General features: G+C 39.9%; 2 protein-coding genes across 5 annotated transcripts in view; one reads left to right on the top strand and one right to left on the bottom strand.

The window, feature by feature from the left end:
- Positions 1-19,872, bottom strand: part of px (plexus) — a 180,785-nt gene extending 160,913 nt beyond the window's left edge. For 3 of the 4 annotated variants that reach the window (XM_067772210.1, XM_067772213.1, XM_067772212.1), the window contains exon 1: positions 3,838-5,029. The gene's annotated coding sequence lies outside the window, so the exon portion shown is untranslated. Of the gene's footprint in view, positions 1-3,837; positions 5,030-19,686 lie in introns of those variants that run through there. The other variant, XM_067772211.1, reaches the window with a different exon arrangement.
- On the top strand, positions 8,201-9,481 carry LOC137245906 (small ribosomal subunit protein mS26-like; the record flags this gene model as incomplete). Its single annotated transcript, XM_067777098.1, has 2 exons — positions 8,201-8,406; positions 8,470-9,481. Coding segments are annotated over 2 exons (705 nt in total), but the record flags the coding sequence as incomplete, so codon positions are not given.
- Positions 19,873-20,485: the final 613 nt, after the last annotated feature.

The following is a 20,485-nucleotide window of genomic DNA, read 5'->3' as shown; positions in this document are numbered from 1 at the left end:
ATTAAAGAGATGGTTGGTGTCATGTGGGGACACATTGCAAGCAGGGCATACATTTTGTATGTCGGGTTTGATTCTGGATAGGTAAGAGTTTAACCTGTTACAGTATCCAGAACGAAGTTGAGCAAGAGTGACACGCGTTTCCCTGGGGAGTATGCGTTCCTCTTCTGCGAGTTCTGGATATTTTTCTTGAAGTACTGGATTCACCGGGCAATTCCCGACATAAAGGTCCGACGCCTGTCTATGGAGTTCACCAAGGACCTGCTTGTGTTTTTCCGCTTCATACGGCTGGGTTCTCAGGTGCCGTATTTCCTCAAAATGCTTACGGAGATGACTCCTTAGGCCCCTAGGCGGTGCTGGTTCGTCAATCAGATGTCTCTTGGGATGCCCAGGTTTCTGGGTATTCAACAGAAACTGTTTGGCCAGCATCTCATTTCTCTCCCTGATGGGGAGTATTCTCGCCTCATTATGCAGATGGTGCTCTGGGGACATAAGAAGACAGCCCGTGGCTATTCTGAGAGCAGTATTTTGGCAGGCCTGTAGTTTCTTCCAGTGGGTGGTTTTTAGGCTTGGCGACCATATGGCTGACGCGTAGCACGTAATCGGCTGGCTAATTGCTTTGTATGTGGTCAAGAGCGTTTCTTTATCTTTTCCCCAGGTACTGCCAGCAAGGGATTTGAGGATTTTATTACGGCTCTGAATTCTTGGAACAATTGCGGTTGCGTGCGCACCAAAATGTAGATCCTGATCAAACGTCACACCCAAGATCTTGGGGTGTAGGACAGTCGGTAGCGTAGTGCCATCGACGTGGATGTTCAATATGGTCGACATTTGGGGCGTCCATGTTGTAAATAAGGTCGCGGAAGATTTAGTCGGTGACAATGCCAGGTTTCGCGAGGCGAAAAAACTGGAGAGATCAGGGAGATAGCCGTTTATTTTATTGCATAGCTCATCGATCTTTGGGCCTGGGCCACAGGCCATTATTGTGCAGTCATCGGCGTAGGAAACGATTGTGACTCCTTCCGGTGGTGAAGGTAGCTTAGATATGTAGAAATTAAACAAAAGCGGGGATAGGACACCACCCTGTGGCACCCCTTGTTTAATTCTCCTTTGTTTTGATGTTTCGTTTCTGAATTGCACCGATGCCTGCCAACCACCCAGATAATTTGCGGTCCACCTTTTAAGACATGGGGGAAGGGTGGACCCTTCCAGGTCTTGCAGTAACGAGCCATGGTTGACCGTATCAAAAGCTTTTGATAGGTCTAACGCTACGAGTACTGTTCTATGGTGGGGATATTGATTCAACTAGAAGACGGGGGCTGGGGCTGTTGCGCGGCATTGCTCCCGACTCTACTACGGAGATTGTAGGTATGAGTGGGAGCAGCCGAATGAGTTGTTGGCGCCGTGGGGCGCTAGCAGCAGCGGGTACTTGTTGTGGCTGGCTGAGCAGCGGGGCTGCTGGAAGGTAGTGCGGGGCGATTTAGGGCGTGAGCAGCAAGGAGCCACAAAAGATTTATAGAAGTTACGTAGACATCTGGTTTTGGGATCTAGCCCAGAACAATCTGTCCGTTGCAACCAACCCTTACACGAAACACACCGACAAGAGTATGACCGTCCTAAAAAGATTATTTTCCAGCAGATGCAGCAAAACCATTTCTCAGGACCGGGGTCAGGAGACGGAAAAAGAGAATATGGAGCAGTCCCGCTGCAAGGATCTGCTGGGAGGATGACAATTTGTGGGAGGGACGCAACAAATTAAATGGGGTTACACTGAAGTGACAGTCCTTGGTCAGGAAAAATCCCGTAGCTCGGGTACATAGAACCGACTGCCTTGAGAAGCGAGTCGCTCCGGTACATAGAACCGACTGCCTTGGGAAGCACTGCTTCGCCCCATCCAACAGGTACGTCCGATCATCAAACATAATTGTCATCAATGTCCTCTAACGAGAGTCCAAGGAAACATGCAGTTTAGCAGGTGTAGACCATAGTGAGAGTGGCGTTAGAGGTGTTGGTTCCACATGACAATTGAAGGTTGTTGTGTTGTAGCAGTGAAATGGGGTTACACTGAAATGGTCGGGAAAAATCCGAGTCGCCCCGATACATAGAACCGGGTGCCTTGGGAAGCGAATAATTGAAGATCGTTTGGGGTTATAGATCCGGAACATTCCAAAACTTATTATTAAAATACAAGCCTGATTATCTCGGGAGCGATTTGATTTGACGTCGCTGAACCTGCAAGAGTGCTTATGGTACCCCTACTCCCGTGATCCGTTTGGAACTTGGATTCGCTATTGCCTCGGCTTTTTATATGTATGATAGTTTCATATTTCTAAAAGGATTCGCTGTTGTTGCTGTTGCGAAAAATACACTCCTCGAAGGTTTTGAGGAGTGTTATCGATGTTAATGGTAATTTGTCGGATACGTTCCATCTCGGGAACGATTTAATATGACCTAATTGAACCTTCTAGGCGATCCCGCCCCCTACCCTAGTTCCATGCGGAGCTTGGAGTCGCCAGAGCCCGGCTGCTCAAAAATAGGATTTCCCAGGGAGAGGTGACTTTGGGATTGCGAATCCGAAAACAAAAATTTTGTATAGTGCCGAATCGGTTCCTCCGAAACCGGGGGTGTGATCCATAGTATTTTTGAGCAGAACACCTTTCTGCTTTGGCGGCCTTCGCCTGCGTTTATAAAAAAATACCCTGGCCGGTCCACCAATGGGTGGGATCAATATTAAATCCGTGCAAAATTTTTATAGACACAATTTTTTCCGTTTTTTTACAACAACCACATGAAAAGTTGCAATTTCTTTTGCAAGTGCCTCTTCACAGACGCCAAATTTTGGGATGTGTATTAAGGGTGTCTTGTTATATAGATTTAGGTAACGTTTTACAGTGCACCACCTAATTTTTATCAAAGGTGGTATCAAAAGACGCGTCTCGCCTCCGTTTTTAGAATCCGAAAGCGAAAATTTAAATCTTTATTTCTGTCAACAAAAGATATAAGCAAAAAATCGGTTAAAATGTTAATGTAGTTGTTGTTTTTTTGGCAGATTTGTTGTATATACACACACACACTAATGCAGTAAGGTGTTCGTCGCGCATTTATTTTTGATCCCCAAACCGGGATCGGAACCACCCACGGTAATTTTTTCTAAGCGCGGCGATGGCCGCCAACGCAGAAAGGTGTTCTATGCAAAAAAAAACCTATGGATCGGGCCCCAAATTTCGGACCCTCTAAGGCTTATTTTACGTTTTTTTTTTTGTAAATAACTTTCGAGAAATAAAATTTTGATAAAAATTTGGTGGTGCACGGTCTTGTAAAACGTTACCTAGAATTACATCGAGCGATATTTTAAGGACCAACCTACAAATGTAGTCATCAAAGATCATGGAAATAATATCTAGCCCTCGAAATTGTTGATTATGGAACGACATTCATGATTCAAAAAACTTGTCAAATCTGCAGAAAATTTAAAAATGCCGCTCCATTCATCATAATGCCTCTAACGAAAATTATATGTCGCCAAGTAGACCGATCGAATTAGGGTACTTTATACGGTGGGTAATTCTATACGACAGCATGACACTGCTAATACGCGTCCAAAAATATCGAGAGAGGTGTCTAAAGACGCGTATTAATCTCGAGAATAATAATCTCTGTCCGGAGATATTTGCAGTTGTAGTTGGCGATTTTCATGCGTTTGTTGTAATGTTGGGTACCCCACAAAAAAAATTGTGAACATAAGTGTTTTGTGCGGATATAGTTTTGGTCTCCAATGAAATTACTGTGAAGGAACTTATGACCCAATTAAGTATCTTATATATGTACGAACGTATTTACCTAATCCTTAGTGGGTGTTTGGCAGATTGTTTGGTTGTTGAAGTTTGAGAATGAAGTTGATCCGATGCCTCAGCGAAAAAAATGTTTCAATTTTAAAAGTATACATAAAATTATCTTTTTCTTCAAAACAAACTAAATGCAGCGAACTAACCTAAATTTCGCGTTTATCACTTTTTTTCTTTATTTGGTTTCGAAGGAAACAAAAAATTTGTCCTTGTCAAGTAGGCACTTTCGAAATTGGTTGCTTCGTATTTCTTTGAAATGGTTCCATTATGATTATATTAGTTTACATTTAGTTACTGCATTATTTCCTTAATTAATTACATTGGATTTGTTGTTTAATCGACGCTCTAATTTTTCAAAATTTATGCGTAATAATTTTGCACAAACGTTTACACTTGATTCCGTTTCGGTGTCTGCTTTTTCAGTCTTCGTTCGAATGCGGGTAATACGTGGAAAGAAATATTGAATCGCATACTTTTTTGCAATTTTTTTTTTTATTTTTAGAAAATCAACCATTGTTTTTTAAGCCATCAGAAGGTGAGAAAACAAATACAAATAAATATTTGCCAATTTGTCCAATGCAAAAATACAAATTTCCGCTCGCTCGCACTATTCTTTTTTATTGTTTTCTTTCATGTCGTGTTTTCTACTTTTTCGTTGTTTTTCGGTTTTGGGTTTTGGTTATTTCGTGGTGCATCCAATCAGCCGTATGTTCGTTTTGGAACTGACGACACACAAACACCCGCACTTGCGGTGCGCTTTAGTACGCCTTTGAGGTACCGTTTTATTGCTTTGCTCAAATTTCAATACGGTAAAACTTTTTATGGTATGTAATTTTAAACTTTTTGCCCTTAGCTGCATGAATTTCCAGCCCGCATATACGTCGCAGAAGTGAAAAATCAGCGAGGTAACAAAGAAAACTCGAAAATTTTTAATGGCTTACAAAATTCCATCAGACACTTTTCGGTTGCTCTTTTTGTTCGACCTTACAATTTGTTCTCATATTTCAGGTATTAAATTGTAGTTCGGGCCTATTTTTTTGTTCATTTACTTGCAAAATATCACAAATATCATTTCTTTTGGCATTTTTCCAGTTAAAGTTTTCACAATTTCTAAATTTTTTACTTGAAAAAACTAAGCTGCAAAAATTTATCACTTTTGCTCACGCGATCAAGAATGGGAACACAAAAGGAATATTGCGTCCATTTTGGAATACTGTCAATGGCTTGTTTGTTTTGCTTTGACATTTAAAACCTGCTGATTTCGAATTTGTGTAGCTAGTTTCCGCTAGATGGGACGATAAGCGTTTTTTTACGCGCAAACGTAGACGTATATACGTGTAAAAAAAAGACGGCTATTATTATTCCACTGCAGTATGCAAGCAAGCCAAGCCAAGTTTCAGCAGTGAGCTGGAAATTTTAAGATAATCAAATTTTCTTTAAGCAATATTAGCTCTTATGTAAAGATAATTCGTTGTTTATCAGATAAAAATATAGGATTCTTTCTTCTGAGGAGAAAGCAAGATTTTGTAGGAAAAATCAGGTTAGTCAATGAGACTATTACATTTTCTTCTAACTTGTTTATATCGCTTTAATTTTAAGTCATAAGTATTGTTATGATAATTTTTTTCAAACTTGAACAAGTCCTTTAATTAAAATCGAATAAACCCAAGCTTTGCAATCCACAACCTGGCAAATTAAAACAACAACAACAAATTGTCGCATAGCCATAGTCAAAATAAAATAAGTTTTATATGTAGTTGCAGCTTTTTGAAGAGGTAGTTCATAGAAAGTTATGCCAAAAAGCTGCAACTAAATTTAAAACATATTTTATATTGACTATGGGTATGCGTCATTGATTTAGGAGCGGTATTACGGTTATATAAAAACGCCTAACAAAAATTGTTATGTATACTCTTTGTGAGGCGAACTTATTAACTAGAGCTGGCCGCTACTGAGTTGAAGTTAAAGAGATAACCTTACCAGAAACAAATATGCACACAACAAAAATCTGCATCCAAACAAAACGAAACAAAAGGGGGACTCATTTAACCTTATAAATGCCTTAAAAGTGTGTAAACGTATAAATTTATCTAGTGCGTAAACGAGCTGTCAAATTTTGTATGAAAAATCATTTACACAATTTGTATAAATTTACGCGCACATTTCATGGTGTAAATGCGGTAAACTCAAAGGAATGCAACCTTGTAGACATTACAGCAGGCATTTTCATCAGAAATCTCCAATATCAGCAAATCATTTACAAGAATATCTTATTAAAAACGTTTTAGTTTTGATTTCTCACTTAATCTTCGCATTTTTAATTTGTATAACAATTAAAAAAAATTGTTTTTGGCAATAATACAGCTGATCGACAATTAAGTTTATCAAGAGTATTACTAGGTGCGTTCATAGAACGGCGTGTGTAAATGGATATAATTTTACACCTTATAATTTTATATGCTTTGATGAGTCCCCCTAAAGTGAATTGTTCGGTTTCGGGCTATCACAATCTATGGTAAAAACAAATTGCAAAACAATCTTTTGTATATTGTATTGTTTACTACATTTTACGAAACCGTACAAAAGTTAATTTACTTTCAAATATGTGAATTGGAAAATGATATGTGCGAAACAGGTAATGAAATATAGAGCATACTATAGTTTCTAGCCTTATTTATTGCGATTCTTATACCATCTTTTGAGAATTTTGTCTGAAGTTTTCACCGTCTTCAGTTAGCCAATTACCTTTGAGTTTCCTATACTAACAACTGAAGCATCGACTTTCAATTAAGGGCATGGGCCGATTGCAGGTCCATTTCTTCTGAACAAACTGAAATTTATTGTTTCCTCGCGAACTTCGATTCTTTACAAACCTTTTCTTCTGAAACAATGTAGACGGAATTCCGAACTCAACGAACCTTTTTGGTGTTTATGCAAATATTATAACTGTGAATCAAACACATTTTATAGATTTAGCTCCTTTTTTCTGTAAAAAGGCATTTCCCACCTCGCTTAATAGTTCTGTGGGCATAAGCACTACATAAGACTAAGTCCTTTCTTTGTACACGGGACTTATTCTGTGCACTTGACAAATTGTCAATAAGTTGACAAGTAATCAAGACTTTTATCAAGTTGACAAATATTTCTATTCTGTGCATAAATTTACAACTCTAAAAAGCTCTACGACCTGTGCTTTTCACCATATTGTGGTGAACTAAATAAAGTAAACAGAAATCAGCTGTTTAGTGCAACAATCGCGAAATGGAAAAAACGTAAGAATTAAATATTGTTCATTATTTTTTGTAACAAACATTTTAAAATCATAGTTTTTTCAAGGAAATCAAAAGTGGAACGTGCTACGCATGAGCAATTGGAGCGATATTTATGCTTCTAACCCCGAAATGGGAATAGGAAAAAATAATCCGCTGGATTTTTTGGGGGTCATTTCGTCATGGCTTGGGGACTCCATCGGGGCCATTAGGAGTCATTCCTGGATCGTTTTGGGGACTCCCTCGGGGTCATTTGGGGATCATTCTGGGACGGTTTTGGGACCCTCGGGGTCATTTGGGCGACATTCCGGAATGGTTTTGGGTTTTCCATCAGGTCCTCCCGGGGTCATTTGGGGGTCGTTCCGGGATCTTTTTGGGGGCTCTCTCGGGGTAATTTGGGGTCTTCCGGGATGATTTTGGGCACTCCCTCGGGCGGGGTCATTTTGGGGACATGACCCCCATATATGTTATTTCAACGGAGTTCTTGTATTTACATAGGCAATATAACAGAGCTCTTGTATTTACATAGGCAATATAACAGAGCTCTTGTATTTACATAGGCAATAATGTTAAAGTTTCTCACCGTGTGGCAGCACTGCGTTTTCGAACTGTCAAATTTTAATTTGTTTTTCTTCTTTCACCCACAAGCCGATTTTCTTGTCTGATGAGTTAAACGTGCATTAAGAAATAATAGATTTACCTAAATAAGGACAGTTGTTGAAAAGGGTTTTATTCTGACGTAGATATTGAAAGAAGGTAATATTGCATAATAATATTTGACCGGTAATATTGCATGGTCAGTTGTTTGGTTTGAGGTAAACTTGAAATTATGGTAATAGTCTAGTTGAGGGGTCGACTGCTAATACGCTACCAAAAATATCGGGAGAGGTGTCAAACGACGCGTCTTGACATCAGTATTAATAATCCGAAGGCGGAAAATAAAAATGTTAACGCGTTCAAAAGATATTAATGAAAAACCGAAAAAAGACCCGCGGGTACCTCCGAAACCGGGGGTCGGATCCATAGTATTTTTGCGCAGAACACCTTTCTGCGTTGGCGGCCTTCGGCCGCGCTTATAAAAAATAACCCTGGGCTACGCCATGCCAAGTCCGGTCACGCCTCTCATTGAATGAGACAAAAACCGCCAGCACCACATTTTCATTAGAATTTGTACGTTGGCGCAGAAAACCTCGTTGGCTGCCTACAGCGAAGAGTAAATTATTTCGTGTGCCCGAACGCAAACGGCAAGATCCAGATGAAAAAGCAGAATTAAAGCGGATAAATAATAACTACAAGTATTTATACCTAACCTTGTTACTATTTTATGTTCTAATCTTTTAATTAAATGTTCCCTAAAGGACACAAATGCGCTCAATACGAAAATATCTACGCGAGGAGGTAGTACGTTTGAATGTCACAGCCACCGCTGACCACTTTGTTCTTACAGCCGAACAAGAAGAAGCGGAATTCCAAAATTGTATTCAAGAGAATGAGGCTTGGAATCAAAAGATCGCTGCCGAACGAAATGAACGCATATTAAAGGAACGTGAAAGTAAGGCAGCTATAATACGAGAACGTCTAGAGGCGGCACGTTTACGAGAAGAAGAAAAATTTGAACGTGCCGAAGAGATTGTGCGACGTGAAAAGGAGTTGGCTAAGACATTTATAAACCACGAAAATCTTGATGTTGCTATAGAACAAGCTTTAGCTAATCCTGTAGATTACAACTTTTCACTGGATTTGAAAGGCAACATTTATCGAGGACGTAAAACGTTACCTGATGGTAGTGGTACACCTGTAGCGAGTGGTGGTATAAACGAATCTGATTGGCAAAAAACAATTGAAGCACAAAATTAAAAAAAAAAACAACAAAAAATATACATCACGCGCACCTAGATCAATAGAAAGCTAACTAAAATTTGAAATTTCGAAGCTATGAGTACCTGCGGACGTTCCATTTCACTACCTACCGGAATTGCATTGGCGCTTATGGGGGAGCCAGTTATTTTTTGGCCTTTTCTTAACCTCGCGATTTGTTTAGTTGACCGCTGCTTTAATATAGGTGGCCGATAAATTTAATGTTTTGCGTTATTATATGTAATAGCTGTGCTTTCCATATTAATATTGGTTTTGAATTGTATTTAATTGAACACGTAAACAAAAAAAAAAATATTTTTGAAAATTTTTTTAGTAGGTCATGAAAAAAACTTAAAAATCAAAGTCAAATCAAAAAGGCTCGAAAATTATTATTTTTTGGGTATGCGTAGTGGAACTTTTTCTTCCTGAGTCCAAACCCTATCGAAAAATCGATGGCGCGATATCGGTTAACTTTCGTCCATACAAATCGACCCACCCTAATATATGTATAGTTGTAGGTAGGTATATCAACATTCAAGTTGATATTTTAAAAAATCTTTTATTTTGGTTTGAAATATAAAATTTATTTTTGTTTATTTTTGAGTTTAAATATTTTCCAACTAATTAGAATTTTCTTTTTTTGAAGTTATTCAAAATTTTAAGTTAACACGAAAACTCAATTAAAATTATTTTAAAAATTAAAGTAAAGAGTACAAAGTAGTTAACACTATATTTACTCCCCCTCCAAAAAAATTTGAAACAAACAAATTATTAATTAATATTAAATGTAACCTTTTTTTGTTTTTTGTTGTTTAATGTATTTGTATTTAAATTTGTGTTAATAAGTATGTTTGCTGGTTTAAGTAAATCAATTGAAATATTTTTAATAGTATTTTTTGATTTGAATTGTAAATGTTTTATGTTTCTTAGAGATAACTTTAAAACGTCCTTCATAAGGTGATTCTAAATTAGATTTGCCAAGAACTTTAACAAAAACATACTCACAATTTTCTAATTGTTTAGGAACGAAATTTTCTTTGTTATGATGAAAAACTTTAGAACGAACAAGCGAAAAATATTCTCTTATTTTATGAAGAGCGTCATTAGAAAAATCATGTTCTTTATTACTATCTGAAATAATTAATTTACCAGGTATTCTAAGTGTTTGGCCATAAACAAGTTCAGCAGATGAACATTTTAAATCTTCTTTAATAGAAGTTCGTAAACCAAGTAGAATGAATGGTAAAATGTCAGACCAATGAACCGAGTCGTTTGATGCTATAATTGCCGTTTTTAAAGTTCGATGAAATCTCTCTATCATGCCATTTGCTTGGGGATGGTAAGGAGATGTATGAATTTTATGAGAACCTAAAAGTTTAGTTAATTCTGTAAAAAATTTTGAGGTGAATTGTGACCCTTGATCTACTGTAATATTTAATGGTATACCAAATCGTGGTATATAATTTTGAATAAAAGTTTTTACTATAGTATTTGTTGAAATATCTTTAAGCGGATAAGCTTCAGGCCAACGTGAAAATCTGTCAATAATTGTTAAAATATAACAATTTCCATTTGAAACTGGAAGAGGTCCAACAATATCCATATGAATATGTTCAAAACGGCCTGATGGTATTTGAATTTTTTGGATAGGAGATTTAGTATGTCTTGAAATTTTGGATTTTTGACAATTGATGCAAGATGAAGTCCAATCGTTAATCTCTTTACGCATGTTAGGCCAATAATATTTTATTTAAGTTGTTAACTCCCTTTCCAAAAAAATCTTAAATATTTTCTTATTTTCAAATTTTTCATTTAAATTTCTTTTCATATGATTCTACGTTCACCAATACGAACTCGTAATTTTACAAATTCAGAAAATCAAAATATCAACCATACAAATAACATCATGACTCACAATACAACTCAAAATTCTAACATTAATACAACACAAAACAACATCTCTAAAACAACACAAAATACTTCTACTAAATCTATTAAATTACCACAATTTTGGCAAGATTGTCCTGATGCCTGGTTTTTGCTTGTTGAAGGACAATTTGAAATTAACAATATCAATGATGATAATTTAAAATTTCAAAATGTTCTAATTACTCTTCAACGAGATAATATATCTAAAATTTTAGATGTTATTAACCCTCCTCCTCTTTTTAATAAATATGATACAATCAAAAAAATTCTATGTGAAAGATTTTCTCTTAACGAAGAAAAACGATTAGAACAATTATTTTCAAAAACTGAACTGAGTGAAGTCTGTATATATTTATAACATAGATTAGTTATAAGTAGTAATTTAATTTGGAGTCTTTTCGTCACACTTTTTAGTTTGAAAAATGTGAAGTATATTTTTTGTGATATTTTATGAGTACTTTTAACAATGGAGTGTTTTTTGGTTTTGAATATATAATGATTGGTGAACTCATAGGCACACATGAAGTCGTAACAAAATTCGAAGTTAAAGTCGAAAACGCGTCCAAACATTTAAAGTAGACCTTTTTCTACTTGTTTATTTATTTATATATATATATATCTACAGGACATAGTCCCCACATATAGGCACAATACATCAGAAACTGTCTCTGTCCACCTTTGTCATCCCCGAAAAATGACAAATGGCCAAGGTGGCCCCGCTACTAAAGCCTGCGTAACCAGGGGCCATGTTCAGTAACTTTGAGTTTTAAAATGTACACTTTTTCTTCGTATAATTTGTATGAAAGAAAAATGTACATTTCAAAACTCATAGTTACTGAATAGGGCCACAGCTAATATAGGAGAGTCATATCGCCCGATATTTCTCCTATCGCCAGTAGCCAAGACGCTTGAAGCCATTTTGCTCCCCTACTTCAAAGCAAATTTGCAGCTAGTCTGTCATCAGCGTGGCTTTAGAAAACTTCATAGAACCACCACCGCGCTAAATTCCATTAGCACCCAGATAAATTGCGGTTTAAATCAAAACCCCCACCATAGAACAGTACTCGTTGCGCTAGACCTATCAAAAGCTTTTGATACGGTCAACCATGACACGTTACTGCAAGACCTGGAAGGGTTTACCATTCCCCCATGTCTTAAAAGGTGGCCCGCAAATTATCTGGGTGACCGGCAGGCATCGGTGCAATTTAGAAACGAAACATCAAAACGAAGAAGAATTAAACAAGGGGTGCCACAGGGTGGTGTCCAATCCCACTTTTGTTTAAATTCTACATATCATAGCTACCTTCGGCACCAGAAGGAGTTACTATCGTTTCCCATGCCGATGACTGCACAATAATGACCACAGGCCCAGGCCCACAGATCGATGAGCTTTGTAACAAAATAAACGGCTACCTTCCTGATCTCTCCAGTTTTTTTTACCTCGCGAAACCTTACTTTATCACCGACTAAATCATTGACGATCTTATTCACAACATGGACGTCCAAATGTCGACTATTTTGAACATCCACGTCAATGGCATACGCTACCGACTGTCGTACACCCCAAATATTTGGGTGTGACGTTCGATCAGTGCCTACATTTTGGAGAGCACGCAGCCGCAATTGTACCGAAAATCCCGAGCCGTAATAAAATCCTCAAATTTCTTGCTGGCAGTATTGGGGAAAAAAATAAGGAAGCGCTTATTACCACTTACAAAGCAATTGGCCAGACGATTTCATGCTACGCGTCCCCGCTCGATATGGAAGAATATACAGGCTTGCCCAAATACTGCACTCAGAACAGCCACGGGTTGTTTTCTTATGGACCCAGAAGACCATCTACATAATGAGGCGAGAATACTCCCCACCAGGGAGAGAAATGAAATGCGAACCATACAGTTCCTATTGAATACCCAGAAACCTGGGCATCTAAACAGACATCTGATTGCTGAGCCAACACCGCCCAGGGGCTTAAGGAGTCATCTCCGTAAGCATTACGAAGAAATACGGCATCTGACAGCACAGCCGTATGAAGCAGATCCTCAACGAAATCCACAAATAGGCGGTGAATCCTGTACTCAAAGAACAGTACCCTAAACTTCCAGAAGAGTTACGCACACTCCCTAGGGAAATGCGAGCCGCTCTAGCTCAACTTCGATCTGGATACTGTAACAGGTTAAACTCTTACCTATCCAGAATCAACCCCAACATACAAATTGTATGCCCTGCTTGCAATTTGTCCCCACATGACACCAACCATCTTTTCCATTGTAATATGGAACCAACGCCTCTAACACCCCTCTCATTATGGTCCAACCCTGTTGAAACAGCAAGTTTCCTTGGACTCCCGTTAGAGGAAGATATTGATGACAATTTGTGATCGGTCACACCAATTGGATGGGGCGAAGCACTGCTACAACAACACGAACAACAACCTCCACTGAAAGAGAAAATCATGGAAATGAAAATTCAATGTAGAAAGGAGCTTGCAGTTAACAAAATTAATGTCTTCGAAGAGTATGCTGCAAAAAACAAAAAATGAAAAGATGGAGCAGGCGCAGCTATTAAAGCAAAAGCGGCATGAGGAAAAAATGGTCATGCTCAAAGCTTTTATGGATGCAAAGAAAGACAATGTGATCTATTTATTATTAGTATTGTGACGAATATTAGCGACACTAAGGGATATAATCATCTCTAAGCCGATACTAAGCTGTCACTTGTATCTACATAAACAAACTAATCATTATGTCTACACATATGTGCGTACACGCAGCGGAGAGAAACGCACAAACACATGCATATATCTTATCTCAAATGCTCACAAAAGTAGGCAATAATTTGTGCAAGTATCACTCACATATACACGCGCATATGAGAAGCTATAAACGTGCATCTATCTGTAGTTATAGCTAGTAATTTTATAGCTGGTAGTAAATTCTAGAAACGCCTAGAAGTATGCGAACGAGGAAATCGAAGAGTATAAAAGAGAGCCAGCTGAGGCATGGCAATCAGTTTGATTTAAGCACGCTATCTGTTGAGAAGTAGAAGTGTTATTGTGAAAGTAGTCTAATAAAGACCATTTTGCTTTATTGAATATTGGAGTTATTTATTCAACAGTTTAGTGATTCGAACGTTAGCAGAAGGTTGCAAATAAGCGGAATTGCACTAAGTTCCTTACAGTATTATGAGTTAGATAGATAGATATCCACTACTAGATAATTAATTGAGGATCGCACTGCGACCATTGGTCTATTGTGCCCTCAACTGCTTCACAGCACCTCATCCAAGCCGAAGTCTCTGATGAACCCTAGCAGTTCACCTGGCTTGGGGGATTTGATGTGAGAATGCTCTGGCCATGGTGAGCCCATAAACTTAGCCCTACGTTTTGAGATTGCGTAACATTCCAGGAGTACATGTTCCCCCGTCTCCGCTGATCGATCACAAAATCGGCATGTGTTGTTCGATAGTATGCCCAGCTTCTGCATGTGGCTGTTCAGTCTACAATGTCCTGTAAGAATAGCTGTTAGGATCCTTAGGTTATCTTTCGAGAGGCCTATTAATGCCCTATATCGAGTTGTGTTGTAGCCCCCTAACAGTAACTTAGATTGTCTCAGGCCTGGCATATTGCGCCAGTGTTCTTCCCTTTCCCTTTCTTCTACTAGTAGATGCCCTCTGATTTCCTGCGGGCCTACTGGCAGGAACGGCTCAGGACCAATAGGTCGTGTCGTTGCTGCCTCTCTATCCAGGCTGTCCGCCTGCACATTATCCTCAACTCCCCTGTGGCCAGGAACCCGGCCCAATAGCAGTTCGTTGTGTGCTCCTAGTTGATTTAGCTTTTCAACGCACTCAAGGACTAGTGCTGATTTTATTTCAGACGCCGAGATCGCCTTGAGGGCGGCCTGACTGTCACTGAGTATGGCAATTGTTTCATTGGAGTATTCGCCCTGAAGGTTTAGGTCAGAGCACTGGCTTATAGCGAATACTTCCGCTTGAAAAATGCTCGGGTATGCTCCCAGAGGTGTTGATATCTTGGTTCTGGGTCCAACGACTCCAGATCCAATCCCCTCTGGCGTCTTCGAGCCATCAGTATACCATACTATTCTATTTAGCTGATGAATGTACTCAATTCTGCTTTCCTCCCACGTACCCTTGTCTCCCAGTTCTTCTTTATACCTGTTCTCATAGACTATCTGCCTGAGGATATCATCCCTCGGGGGTTGAGAGATTGGGATCTTCTCTCTCAATTCCTCCATGTTTTGGGACGATATGACTTTACCTATGCCCGAGCCCTCCTTAGCGAAATTCAGGAGGGTTCGCTTGGCTGACTGCTCTATTGATATATGCAGCGGGGTCAGATCGAGGATAGCATCCAGCGCTGTTGTAGGGCATGAGCGCATAGCTTCCGTGATGCATACACATGACAGTCGCTGAAGTTTTGACAGTGCTTGCCTCGTCGTCGCCCGAGTTGTTCTCGAAGCCCAGGATATCGAGCTATATGTTATCATAGGTTTTACTATCATGGTATACTTCCATCTTAGCTCATGCGGGCTAGAGCCCCATGATTTGCCTGCTAAACGTTCGCATTCCATGATGGACCTCGTGGCCCTAGCGCTCATGGAGTCGAAGTGCTGTTTCCACAGGAGCTTGGTGTCAAAAATGAACCCCAAGTATTTCACCGCTGTTCCATATTCTTGTGCCACGCCATATATTGTTATTGCTCTCAGGGCTGGTAGGGCCCTTCTTCTGGTGAAGGGGATGATGGTCGTTTTAGATGGGTTAATGTTATGCCCCACACTGGCGCACCATCCCTTTGTAATATTCAATGCTCTCCGTATTATGTCACAGAGCGTACTTTCGAATCAACCCCTTGCAATTATGAAGATATCGTCAGCATATCCTTGGCATCTTATGCCACTGTCAGATAGCTCTTGCAGGAGTTCATCCACTACTAGGCTCCACAGAAGGGGTGATAGAACACCTCCTTGAGGGCACCCCCTCGTGGTATTAACCTTAACTGCGCTGTTGCCTACATGGACTTCAGCGATTCTTGTGCGGAGTAGATTGTCAATCCATCTCTGGATAGGCTTCTGAATCTCTCTTCTCTGCAGTGCTATGTTTACGCTATCGTGAGATGTGTTGTCAAATGTAACGATGTAAAGGAAAGCGCAAATCACTGTTTCCTCTGTTTCGAACGCCCTCTGTATTTCAGATGTTAATTGGTACAGAGCTGCGTCCGTGGACCTACCCGCTCTGTACGCATGCTGGCTATGATGTAGGGGCCAGCTCTTGAGGGCGTTCGACCTAATTTCTTGGTCTATTATCTTTTCCATTGCCTTCAAGGCAAAGGAAGTTAGACTTATTGGTCTGAAGGACTTTGCTTGTGAATAGTCCTTTTTACCTACTTTTGGTATGAAAACCACTTTTGCTCTTCTCCACATCATGAGTATGTAACCCAGTGCCAGGCTATCTCTCATGATCCTGGCCATATGTGGGATAATCGGTGTCCCTTGCTGCATTAGCGCCGGGTAAATGCCATCCACCCCCGGAGATTGTATTTCTCAAAGGATTCCACTGCCCATCTGACTCTGGCCTCACTAAAGAGGGAGTTGGCCAATTTCCAGTCTGATGGGGTTGGTTTCACTCGGGGGAACACAGGTTCCCGTACTTGCGGAGAGGCACCCGGAAAATGCGTTTGTAGCAGGGCCTTCGCTCGCTCCTCCACCGTTCCGGTATAGGTACCGTCTGGGAGCCTAATCGCTAGGTTAATCTCCCTCTGCTCTTTGGCTAGAGCCTTGTGCAGCCTTGCCGCTGCAGGTGTGCTAGAAATTCCCTCACAGAAATTTCTGAAACTTTCCCTCTTAGTTTTCCTTATCTCCTTATTGTAATTTGTTAGATTTTGAGTGTATTCCTCCCAGTTGCCGGTTCTCCTTGCCCCTTTGAAGATTTTCCTGACTTTCTTCCTTAGTAGTGTCAGGTCATGCGACCACCACGGGGTTGCCTTCTTACCCTTAACTAGGAAGACTCGGCAACTGGAGTTGTAGACATCTGTCATTATCTGATTGGCTCCATCCACTCTGCCCTCTAACTCAGTACAGTTAGTGCTTCTGCTCTTATTTCTGAAACTATCCGCGTTAGCCTCTATGATACTTTTGTAGCTGCCCCAGTCTGTTTTCCTGGGATTTCTTTTAGGGCTGGATTGCCCCGATACAGCACCCAGCTCAAACCTTATGATCCTGTGGTCCGAAAGGGAGGGTTCTTCTGAGACTCTCCACTTCGAGATCATATTCTCAATTAGGTTGTAGCCAAGCGTTATATCTAGGACCTCTGCCCTGACTCTCGTAACAAATGTCGGTTTGCTCCCGACGTTATATATATTCAAATCGTTGCTGACTATATATTCTAGTAGACACTCACCCCATTGGTTGGTATCACTGCTGCCCCACTCCGTGTTGTGGGAGTTAGCATCGCTTCCTATGATCAGCGGAAGTTTCGCTCTTCTGCAGTGCTCCACTAGCTTCTGCACGTTATCTGGAGGGACTGTGCTGTCGTCCCCCGGGAAGTAGGCTGCGGCCAGCACAATGCTGGTGTTGTCTCCATTCACCTCTGCCTCGATCTGTACCGCCACCAGATCCCGACTTAAAAATTCTGTAATGCAAAAATAATTAATATTTGTTTAAGCATTACACATGTGTAACGACAGCCTTTCATCATAAGCACTGGTTCGAATGAATGGTAGCATGTATCTGTGACTACGTGTGATGTGTCTAGGTTCGGCTGTTGGCCGCAATGTTGCAATGACTGTCGCAACAGCACAATGGCAACATTGTGTCTGGAGTAGACGGCGTAGCAACATTGCAGCCAAGACACGAACTAAATATCTGTATCTGTGTAGGTGTTAGTTTGTGTAAGCGCTTAAGTGTATGAATGTATGAGCGTGTGAATGAATCAGTGTGAGCGGCCAAGGCACGAATGCCATGTATCTATGTGTTTGTGTTGTTTTGTTAAGTATGGTAATGTTAGTTTGTATAAGCCGTTTATGTTGGAACATGTGAGTGTATGATTGCGTGGACGCATAAACGAAAATACGGGAAAGCCGAGAAGAAAGTTGAACATGTATGGGCGAAAGTTGTCCGTTTCTGGATAACGTTCTGTGCCACGGCGGTGGCTATAAAAGGGCATCAAGCTAGGCAACGGGCAAACGTTTTCTTATAACAGTGCCCAGTGCAGTGCAAGTGAAGTGAAGTGCCAAGTTAGTAAGACCTTTTAAAAGGTTTAAAAGTTTTTAGTGCGCGTGATTTTAAAACGGCAAGAAATCTCCGCGAAAAGTTGTTAGTGATTCAAGGCTTACACGCGCCCTAATCCGGCAGTTTATTTGGATCCCGCCATCAAAATTTATGGTACCAGGTAAGTGTAACTTTTTGTGTTTCACCTCCCTCTCAAAATCTGGCATGCCCACTGAGAAGTTGGCTTCTATATAGCCAAGTTTCCAAGCAAGCCGAAAGTAAACTTGCATGCATAGCTCTACATCCCCATATATATGTATATAAGTATGTATGTGAGGAAATAAAGCAGGCAAACAAGTAGGCATACGTTGGTAGAAAGGCATACGTTTCTTAAATAATTTTTTTTTTATGTAAATAATAAGTTGTTTCCTTTTTTTTGGCAGATCGCTTCAAATTGGCGGAAATTGCGCACTGGGCACTAGCACCGAAGCAAAGGTGGCTAAAACCCGGATTTGTTGGCGCAAAAAGACCCAAATTGGTGGCGGTCAACACAACAACCAACAACGGCCACAACTACATTTTTCACATTATTTAGCGTACCACAGCAAGAACCACGACAATACTTTGATTTGCCAGCGTACATCATTTTATTGCGGACGCAAACCGCCCCAACAACACTCCTTGTTGCCAACAAAGCGGCCTCAACAACCACAACAATTACAACAAATTTTGGTCACACGGCAACTGCACAGTATCTTCAGCAGCCACACATAGAACGAGATAAATGGTAAAAGATTTTTGATTGGTAGCAACGCAACGCCATCAGACGCATGCACATATGTATACAGCGGTTCAATCAAACAACAGCAGAAAATACAAGGATCTGGTAATATCAAGAATACAATTTTTCACCGGCGCATCGGACCGCAACAACAACAGCCACGGCACCGCGTACAACAAAATCTTTGGGGAACAACAAACGACACCAAATGGTCAAAACTGGCAACATTGAAGGCGGTAGCGGCAACAATCAATAAGAACAACGACACCAGGATTTTCTAAATACATATGTATGTGTTTTTGATATTTTGTTATTTTTTCACTAATAGATTTTTTTAATGCTTGTGAGACTAGTAGGATTAAACGCTCATACACAGAAATCTCATAGGAAAGTGGGGGGCAATAGACGAAAGTTAGGTTTTGTTTGAGACATTTTTCTTTTACTTCTTTTTGCTCTTGGCATTAAAAATTTTTCGAAACTCGCGGTAGTTTCAATTCCTTTGTTTTTGCACATTTTTCTCAACGTTTTGTTCGTCTTTTCGTTAATTCCTCTTCACACATAATCCTTACCATCTTTTTGGTACATTACTTTTCAAGTTTCTTTTGCATGGTTACTATCTTCGACTGACAGTAGCAACTAAGTGCAAATTGCGCAGTTTCGAAAGGTTTTCTTTTGCTTCCACTTTACTTTTTTGTGAAAACATTTAAAAGTATTTATAGTTTTGGTGCTTGGAACCTTGGCCAATACACCCCCTTCCCAAATTCCGGCACTGGCCCGGAAATTACCTTGCATTATCCCTGGAGTCACATAATGTGAAAGGCCTTCTCGAGGCTTTTCTCCGCGGTACTGGGAACTTCACGCCACAATAACTCGGACAGGAGCAGCTTTATACATTTCCTTTTAGGTTTTTTTTTTTAATTTTTTTACCACTGAAAAAAAAAAATCGACGAAAATTTCATTGCCACGTTTTTGCTTAATCGCCATGATCATTTTCACACTTCACATTTAATGAGCAGAACTAACTCAATGTCCAAGATCACAAGCGAGTGATCTGGCTGAGTATTGAGAAAAAAGTAGTGTGCCGGATAAATGTATGTGCATTGAGCATATGAGTGTTTTTCTCTTTACAGCTCGCGGACTCAACTTCATGCAGGCGCCTCCAACGGAGTGAGTAACACGGTGAGTGGCAATATTGTACATTTGGAGAAGTAGATATGCACGTATGAATGTATGTACATTTATTGCCAGTCAATTCCTAGTCTTGCAAAATTAGAAGAGGAATTGGTGATAAAAGAAATCAGAATAATGTATGTGCATGCATGAAAACGTCACAAACATACATTTGCACCTACATACTTTTTCTATTACTTTGATGACCTACTTCTGCTTTGTAGAAAATTTATTTCGGATTTGTTTTGATTATTGAGATAGGTCAGGGAATAGGGTTTCACCTTTTTCGCGTTTTATGTTTTTTTGCTTTTGCTTGCCGACCTTACGAGCATTTGAATATCTGCATCTCTAGGATTTTGAATTGACCCCTAGTAGCAGCTGTATATTAGGGTGGGTCAGAAACCAAGTGGGATT

Source organism: Eurosta solidaginis, chromosome 3 (assembly GCF_040869045.1).
Source record: "Eurosta solidaginis isolate ZX-2024a chromosome 3, ASM4086904v1, whole genome shotgun sequence".
NCBI lineage: Eukaryota > Metazoa > Arthropoda > Insecta > Diptera > Tephritidae > Eurosta > Eurosta solidaginis.
This window is presented reverse-complemented; position numbering and strand designations above follow the sequence as displayed.